The sequence below is a fragment of the Falco cherrug genome, chromosome 3 (assembly GCF_023634085.1).
Source record: "Falco cherrug isolate bFalChe1 chromosome 3, bFalChe1.pri, whole genome shotgun sequence".
Taxonomy (NCBI): Eukaryota; Metazoa; Chordata; class Aves; order Falconiformes; family Falconidae; genus Falco; species Falco cherrug.
In genome coordinates this window covers 109,772,107-109,780,140 of record NC_073699.1, presented here as the reverse complement: position 1 = coordinate 109,780,140, position 8,034 = coordinate 109,772,107, and the positions used below count along the sequence as shown (strand labels likewise).

Genomic DNA, 8,034 nt, shown 5'->3' with positions numbered 1-8,034 from the left:
CCGTCCTGTATAAGGTGAAATACAGACAGCAGACCCCACACCTCACCCACATGGCCCTCTGTTGGTACCCAAACACTCCCAGGAAGGGGGAAGGCAGCTGCCATCCTCCAGCCTCTCAGCAAGGAGGCACAGGGACTTCAGGGTGACTGATGGAGTTGTGGGGCAATGGTGGTTGTGAGGCAATGCTCTTCTCTCGGTGGCTTGGGGTGAGACTGGCAGGCAGTGCAGCAGGCTGGGTGGGTATCAGGCAGCCAGAAAGCATCGGGAAAGCCACACAAGTGCCATACTCTAGGACTGCTACTCAGAGGAGCAGCTACACACATGTCGAGCAGTCAAATGTCTTCATTGCTGGAGCAGTGAGGAGGAGGGCAGGTCACCTGCGAGGAGCAACACCCCGACCAGGGATGCTGGAGCCCCAGCAAATCCAGCAGCCAGCAGAGCTGGCAGAGCACAGGGTAAGGTGCAGAGAGGACATCCCCTCGAAGAGGAGCATCCTTCAGCCCCGTTGCCTAGGGGTGCAGCATCTCCCAGGCAGAGACGGGTAATGAGCTTGCACCAGCCCTTCATTGCACAGGCATCTCTGGCCCCTTGGAGCTGGCATGAGGCTCTGCCTCCCATCCCCTCGCTGCCCTTCTGCTCAGAAATGAGCTCAGGATGGGTGGAAGGCAGATGATTTGCAGAGGGCTAGTCCCCACGGTGGTTGGAGGGTCTGTGGCACATCTCCTGGTGGAGGCTTATCCCAGCCTCTGTTTTTCCAGCCCCTGCTGCTGCAGTGGCACAAGTATGAGTCTTGCTCGACAGCCAGGGAAGTGTTTGCTTAGAGGAAACCATCAAGCAGGAGGATGTGAAACTTAGCTGGGGGTTCTGGATCCCCACGGGCCCTTTCCTAACGCTGCAACTTCCTCCAGGAGGGTGTCACGGAGAGTCACCCACACCGTGCTGTGCTGGCCAGCAGTGCCCAGGGCAGCCAGAGGGCTCAGCAGTGCAGGATCCTGTGCCCTGCTCCCCACACGAGAGGTAAGAGGTAAGAGGTGCTGCAAGGTCCATCTCTTTGGGGTGGCTGCAGGGGGACTGGGGGTCCAGCAGCATGGCACAGCACTGGGCTATGTGAGAGGAGGAGGAGGAGACAGAGGCACTGCCAGGCTGCACACATATCATGGGGTGGGATGCAAGCTTGTCCTTGCTGAGGGAAAACCTAGTCCCCTAGGCCAGGCACTGTCCTGGGACATCTCCAGCTGATGGGGTGCTTGATCCTGAGGGCTGAGCCAGGAAAGTCGGGCTGCTGCTGGAGGAGGGGTGAGATCAGCTGGATCCAAGGAACTCCAGTCTCCGTGCAGCACGATGCAACAGTCTGCAGTAGCATATGCATCTGCAGGGGGGTCAGGATGCTGAACTGGGAGAGCTTGGGGCTGGCCAAGGGTACCACAAGACCTCTTGGCTCTATCCAGACTGAAAGTCCAACCCACCTTGTGCCATCAGGGGCTGCCCTCGGGGTGGTGCTGAGCCCAGGGTCTGCCTCCCCATATCCACCTCCCCACCGCCCGGCAATTGGTGTGGGGGAGACACTGAGGGCACAGTCATCACAGTCAGGTGCTGCTGGTGCAGTCGGCCTCATAGCACAGCAGCTCCTGTGCCCCATGCCCTGGAAGCCACCCTGCCGTGGCCACTCACTCCAGCCCTTTCTTTCCCTTTCCAGGAACCAAAGCACCAAAATGGGGCAGAGCTTCTGGGAGCAACGCTATCTGCCCCTCGCTCTCCTGCTCCTGAATCTGGGGTCTTCTGTGACCGGAGATGTCCCTCACAGCTGCTATGGGGCTCCAGGCCTCCCAGGCCTGCCAGGTGTGCCAGGCAAGGATGGCCGGGATGGGCTGAAGGGAGCCAAAGGCGAGCCAGGTGAGTGAGCAAAGAGGGGGACCACACAGGCTGTTGAAGGGGGGCCATTGAGTCCTCCATGGCCTGTCTGCCTTGGTTTTCAGGCCATGGAGAGCATCATCTGTGGACAGGGCAGGAGGAGGGGATGCTGGAGAGAGGCAACAACCCTCTTCTGCCTGAGCGAAGGGGCTGGAGGAGCCTCTCCTTAGATCCTGCCACTGCCACTGACTCCCTTTCACTCCACACACCACAGGCATCCCGGCCACTCCTAAAACACAAGGACCCAAGGGCATGAAAGGGGAACCAGGCATCGCTGGTTTGCCAGGCAAGACTGGCCCCATCGGTCCCCCTGGTCCCCCTGGAGACCCTGGGTTTATGGGGGTGGTTGGAAACCCGGGTCTGCCAGGCAGCTACAAGCAGAAGCACCAGTCAGCATTTTCAGTGACAAGGCAGACAATGGAGTTCCCCCTGAAGAACGTCCCTGTGGTGTTCAACCACGTCATTACCAACACCAACCACGACTACAACACCACCACTGGCAAGTTCACCTGCAGGCTCCCCGGCCTCTACTACTTCATCTTCCACACCTCGCTGACAGCCAACCTCTGCGTCATCCTGTACAAGGACAAGAGCAAGATGGCCAGCTTCTGCGACCACAAGACCAACACCATGCAGGTCAGCTCTGGTGGGATCCTTCTCCACCTGAGTGCTGGGCAGCAGGTCTGGCTGGAGGTGAATGACTACAACAGCATGGTAGGCATCAACAACAGTGACAGCATCTTCTCAGGGTTCCTGCTCTTCCCAGACTAGAGGATCACCAAAGCCCACCCCAGCACACCAACCTCTTTGCCTTCCCTGTAAATGCTGCTGCTCACCACCAGGCTGTTGCTGATGCTCCAGATTTCTCTGCTGGGTGGGAAGCCCTAGTGAGGGGGTCAGCCCCAGCCACCAGACACAACCCCCTGGCCTGGGGATCAAGCACAGGCAGCTGCTGAATGGGGGTGACAGGCACATCTGGATGCATCTGCACGCAGCATGATGACGCCAAACCCTGGGGCTCCTGCTGGCCCGGCCATGTACATCCACCCTGATAACCCTGAATCACCTTCCACTGCCAGAGCAAGAGGTCTCTCTGTGCCTCTCCCCTTCCCACCTGGGTTGCACCAGGGACAGCCAGGACACCAGGGCAAGTCCTGGAAGAGGCTTGCAGCAGCATCTTTGCCATGAGCCATCTATGGAAAGTGTCAATAAAAAACCTTCCCCAGCGTGCCTGTCTTAGCGTGTTTTTTCCTCCGTGACTCACCTTGCTGCAGGTGGAGCCCACATGTGGACAGGTGGATGTGGAGTCCATGTGCATGTGTGCACCATGTCTGGATGTCTGCATGACATCTGGATGTCTGCATGGTACCAGAACATCCCAGAGCCCTCCCTGACTCAGCCGTGTTCAGCATCCATGAGCATCATGCACTATTCACTACCCTGACTTTGCTTGCTGGGGTAGGACCCTCAGCTGCACTGACTGCAGGAAGGGGATGGTTCCTGCGCCCATGCACACAGCCCCCACCCGGGGGGGGGGGGGGGGGGGGGGGGGGGCAAGACACACTGAGACTTCTCCAAGAAGGAGCCCTAATACTCCCTTTCCCCTCCAAGTGGATGCAATTCAGTTGCAGAGGGTCACAGACCACAGCAAACCTCACAGCCACCCATGCCTCTGGTGGCTGGGACACCCTCAGGGTCCTAGACTCACCAGGGACAGAGCAGGGTCTGAGCCACACCAAAGGAGCTTGTTGCTGTGGAGGTTACAGAGCCCACCAAAACCCAATGGAGATTCCTCCTGGCAGCACGCATGGAACAGTGGAAAAGGAGGTCATCTCCCCTGAACATCCGGAGCTTCACTTCCACAGGGCATCAGCAGAAAGCAGGACTGGACATGCTTTTACCGCAGGGTGAAATCATTTCCCATCCTCTGTAGCATCCTTTGGGTCCTGCCGGTACCTCCCAGCAGAGCTGGGGATGTGCGAAGGAGCCTGAGGGCTACTAGCTAAGTACATGCAACATTCCTGCAGCCCTCAGGGGTTATCCCAAACTTGTCGGGAGCTCACAGATGCGCTGCCCGTAGCAAGCACACATGAGCAGGACCCAGAGAGCTTGCAGGGCAGAGCAGACATCCCTCTGCTCCCCAGGGCCAGAGCTGTACGCCCGAGGGGCCCCAGGGTGCTCTTTGGGGGCGGCATGTTCTGCTGAGTTGACGGACAGCATTTGTGGCGGATATGAAAGTGCCACTGAAGAAAGGATAAGAGCTAAAGATAAAAAAGGGATGTGGCCCAGATCCTTTCACAATAATAACCTTTGCAGCAAACTTCTGCTTTCCCTCGTGGTCATTTCCAAGCAGGACACTGGCGTGTCCTGCTCCATCTCCCCACCCGTGCAACAAGAAGCTCAAGGTAAGAGCAAGAGGTCGGCAAGGCTGAGCTCCAGCTCCTCCCTGCAGGTAGGACCACGCTGGGAACCCATCAGCCCCAGGTTGACGGTCACCCCCTGCACCAGTGGCACTTCACTGTGGCTTGGGGTAGAAAAGAAAAGGGGGTCCTGAGCTGGGGGTGGTGGAGATACCTGATGGGACCTCGATCCCTCCTGCTTCACCTGGGGGAAGCGGGAGATGAAAAGGGAGATGGCAAAGGCCAAGAGAAGCGATCAGGGACTGAGCATCAGCGTGAAGGGAGCCCTGAGGGTGCTCTCCTGCCCTGAGATGCTCTTGTCGTCTGCCTGGACCTCAGCTGGGAGCCTGCAGACCGGTCCTTGTACCTGCTGCATCCAAATCGGAGCAGCTGTGGTTGGAGAATTCAACTCACCCACTTCTTTTCCTGCTGACACCAGAGTTTCAGTGCTGGGAAAGTCCACCCGAGGCCAGAGAGCATGGCTGGGGTGATGTGATGTCCCAATACAGCCCCCCCATGCCCAGTGCTTACCACACATGCACCTGCACCAGGAGCTGGGGAAGGAGCTGGTCTGTGGGATGCCAGGAGGGCAGAAGGAAGATGGGAACCCCAGGACTGGAAAGCCAGGTGACTGTCCCAGTAAGGCTAGTTAGATATAGAAACGCTCCTGGGATGAAGCAGGCATGTGGCAGGATACAATGGGAACCCACAGGGGTTGGGAGGGCAGGTCTGGGGATTTCATTGCTATCTGCAAGGATTAAAGCTCTGCCTCAGGTATGTGGGTGGAGAGCAAGAGCTATCTATCCCTTTGCCAATGATGAAACCGCTCTCACCTGGGGAGAAGATTGTACCCTGCAGGTGTGGTCCTAAACCAGGATGGAGAATTTCTCCTCTGAGGGAGCAGTAGGGACCTGCAGCACATGCCTGTGGCAGCAGCATGGCCAGGCTGGACATCAGACCTCTGGCACAGGCAAACCTGTCCCCAGATATTCATGTGGCTGAAGTTCTGGGCACTGGTAATCTGGTAATTTAAGAGCAGGAAAAGACTGACCATGCCCAAAGGGGCTGGTCCCTCCAAAGTCATCAGGAGAGCAAATTTGGCTCTGCAGCAGGATATTTTCCCTCCCTGATGATATTACCCAGATGTGCTTCTAGTTGTTGTCCTCTAGAGCAGCAAAGAGTGCCTTTCCCATCCCTCCCACCGCCCAAGGCAAGCCCCTTGACATCCTTCTGTGCTCCAGCAGATGCAGACCGTGTGGGCAATGCTCATCTGCCTGGCTGGAGGACAGCTCGCAAGTGCCTCCTTCTGCAAGACTTATGGCACCATCCCAGGCATCCCAGGGTTACCAGGACAGCCTGGCAGCAACGGCAGAGATGGGGAGAATGGCCCAAAGGGCGAGCAAGGTAAGGAGGAGGCTGCAGGTGGGGAAAACATCATCTTGTGAGTACCGAGCACAGGAAAAGGTGGTGCTGGGTGCATGGTCCTGGGAAAGCAATCCATTTTCCACCAGCCCCTTTGGGGTCTTATCAGGTGGGGGTGATGTTCAGGAACAGAAGGGGCTAGACAGACCAGAGCACCCTGAGGATCCTGGGGAGGGAGGGTGCATGAGAGCAAGGGGTGTCACACCTGCCAGGTGGGCAGGGGTCTCCACTGCCCCACACCCCAGCACAGGTACAGCAGTTTCCTTCCCAGTGCCACCTCTGCAGACCCGTGGGGCTTAGCTATGACCACAACGACTCTTCCTCCTGCTTTCTAGGTCCCCCTGGCCAGGTGGAGCACGAAGCAGACAAGGGGGAGAAAGGAGATCCCGGAGTACCAGGGCACCCTGGGAAGATCGGCCCCAGGGGCCTTCCAGGTTCAAGGGGATTACCAGGTCCACGGGGACTCCCTGGCCCTCAGGGGGACTCTGGTGACTACAAGTCCACCCTCAAGTCTGCCTTCTCCGCTGCCAGGACCATCAGCTCCTACCCACGCCGCGAGCAGCCCATCCGCTTTGACCGCATCATCACCAACGAGAAGGGTCACTATGAGAACCGCTACGGCCGCTTCACCTGCCGGATCCCAGGCATCTACTACTTCACCTACCACGTCACCTCCAGGGGCAACCTGTGCCTCAACGTGAAGAAGGGCCGGGGCAGCAGGGGTGAGAAGGTGGTGACCTTCTGCGACTACGTGCACAGCAGCTACCAGGTCACCACCGGCGGTGTGGTCCTCAAAATGGCAGTGAACGAGTCTGTCTGGCTGGAGCCAACGGAGAAGAACTCCCTGGTGGGGATTGAAGGGTCTGACAGCATCTTCTCCGGCTTCCTCATCTTCCCTGGGGCTTAGCCTGCTGAAGGTGTCTCTCTGCAGCCCTTCTGCTGCTGCTGGCTGAAGATGCCCCTGGAAATGACTCTTCGCTCCACATCTGGTGCCCTGAAACCTGTTGCTGCCGGTCTTGCACATTAAATGACAGCTCTTTGTGCTGCTGGTTCCTTCCTGCCTAGAACTTGTCTCCTTCCTCATGAATAATGCTCAGATACCCAGGGCATTGCCTCCTGCACCCCTGGGTTCAGCCCAGGTTCATTAGCATCTCATTAGTGCTGAGCAGAGCCAGGCAATTCATGCAGTTCCTGCTGCAGACCACGCTGAGCATCTCCTCCCAGAGCCACCCAGAGGAAGCCCCAGCCCAGGGTTGGGAATATAGCGGGAAAACTGGGGCCACTGGGAACTGGTGATAGATGGGGAGACGCTGAAGATGGTGCTGTACCTGAGAGTCCTGAAGCTGGTAGGATGTGGGGACACCAACCTCTCTTAGCCTTGGGGGTTTTTGGGGTGGTGGTGACAATAATACCCACAGAAGTTTGTGGAAGGGCCAGGTGTAGGTGGGGAAGCCAGAGCTTGATGCCATGATGGAAGAGGCGTGGAGCACACAGCTATCCCCTGGTGCAGCTGGGCAGGGTCCAGCAGAGCCCCATAACCCCAGCAGAGGACCCGTACGTCTAAGTCCTATAGCACCACCAAGCCCGCCCAGAGATTTCTTTATTAATTACTAGTAGAGCTGACGAACCCAAGGATCTCCAGACAAGAAGTCTGAGGAATGTCCTGTCCCTGGGGCAGGTGACAACCCAGCTTTGTACCTGGGTGGGCTCATTGCCTGCAGCCCCCAGCCCACCCATGACAGCGAAGCCCGTGGGGATGTACATGGGGTGCTCAGGACATAGGGGAGGATAATTTTTGCAGGGGTCTGGGATTTGAAAGGGGCTGGATGAAGGGGATGACAATAAAGGGTCTGGGGGGGACATGGAGTGGCTTTTATAGAGCATGGCCACTGAGCTCGTGGGGTCTGCCTCTGGGTGCAGGGTCTCACAGCTCCGGGCTGCGCAGGGCAGTGATGGGCAGAGGTACGGGCTGCCCCAGGGCTCCCAGTTCTGGCCGGGATGGTTTACCAGCAGGTGGCACTGGAGACTGGATCAGCCCTCGCCTCGCCAGCGTCCTTGTCCCACGGGCTGGGAGGGCAGAGCTCGCAGGGACTGGGCGGCAGTGGGAGGTCCAGCTCTGCCTTACCCCTGAGGTTAGGAGGAGACAGAGGGCAGGAGTAGTGCTGCTTCTTGCTGGCCTGGGTTAATGCCTCATCCTCTTTGACCTTCCCCCAGAAAAATCTGTGGCTCCTGTCCCCAGGGGTGCAATCACCCCATGTCCCCAGACCTCTACCTCCTGTCAGGGCAGAGATGTCCCCTGTTG

At 58.1% G+C, this 8,034-nt stretch overlaps 2 protein-coding genes across 5 annotated transcripts; both read left to right on the top strand.

The window, feature by feature from the left end:
• The first annotated feature begins 859 nt into the window (after nt 1-859).
• C1QC (complement C1q C chain) lies at nt 860-3,139 on the top strand. 2 transcript variants are annotated; one of them, XM_014278840.3, is made up of 3 exons: nt 860-1,017; nt 1,697-1,893; nt 2,126-3,139. In XM_014278840.3, exons 2-3 carry the CDS (start codon nt 1,713-1,715, stop codon nt 2,680-2,682), a joined length of 738 nt encoding a protein of 245 aa, XP_014134315.1. In that variant the 5' UTR covers nt 860-1,017; nt 1,697-1,712; the 3' UTR covers nt 2,683-3,139. The 2 variants fall into 2 exon arrangements, with proteins under 2 accessions (XP_014134315.1, XP_005437836.1); XM_005437779.4 differs by having other exon boundaries at nt 871-1,024.
• Nucleotides 3,140-4,174: 1,035 nt separating this feature from the next.
• C1QB (complement C1q B chain) lies at nt 4,175-6,799 on the top strand. Of its 3 annotated transcripts, none has more exons than XM_005437825.4 (3): nt 4,175-4,363; nt 5,555-5,714; nt 6,068-6,799. In XM_005437825.4, the coding sequence occupies exons 1-3, from the start codon at nt 4,190-4,192 to the stop codon at nt 6,637-6,639; spliced, it is 906 nt and encodes a 301-aa protein (XP_005437882.2). In that variant the 5' UTR covers nt 4,175-4,189; the 3' UTR covers nt 6,640-6,799. The 3 variants fall into 3 exon arrangements, with proteins under 3 accessions (XP_005437882.2, XP_027659179.1, XP_027659180.1); XM_027803378.2 differs by having other exon boundaries at nt 5,552-5,714; XM_027803379.2 differs by having other exon boundaries at nt 4,184-4,316; nt 5,552-5,714.
• The last annotated feature ends 1,235 nt before the right edge of the window (nt 6,800-8,034 follow it).

Bases quoted from the DNA above. Each gene is read 5' to 3' on its own strand.
- C1QC (XM_014278840.3), top strand. From the start codon at position 1,713: ATGGGGCAGAGCTTCTGGGAGCAACGCTATCTGCCCCTCGCTCTCCTG. The intron at 1,894-2,125 runs GTGAGTGAGCAA...CACACACCACAG, and splicing joins GGGAGCCAAAGGCGAGCCAG to GCATCCCGGCCACTCCTAAA.
- C1QB (XM_027803378.2), top strand. From the start codon at position 4,190: ATGTGGCCCAGATCCTTTCACAATAATAACCTTTGCAGCAAACTTCTG. The intron at 4,364-5,551 runs GTAGGACCACGC...TCTGTGCTCCAG, and splicing joins GCTCCAGCTCCTCCCTGCAG to CAGATGCAGACCGTGTGGGC. The intron at 5,715-6,067 runs GTAAGGAGGAGG...CCTGCTTTCTAG, and splicing joins TGGCCCAAAGGGCGAGCAAG to GTCCCCCTGGCCAGGTGGAG.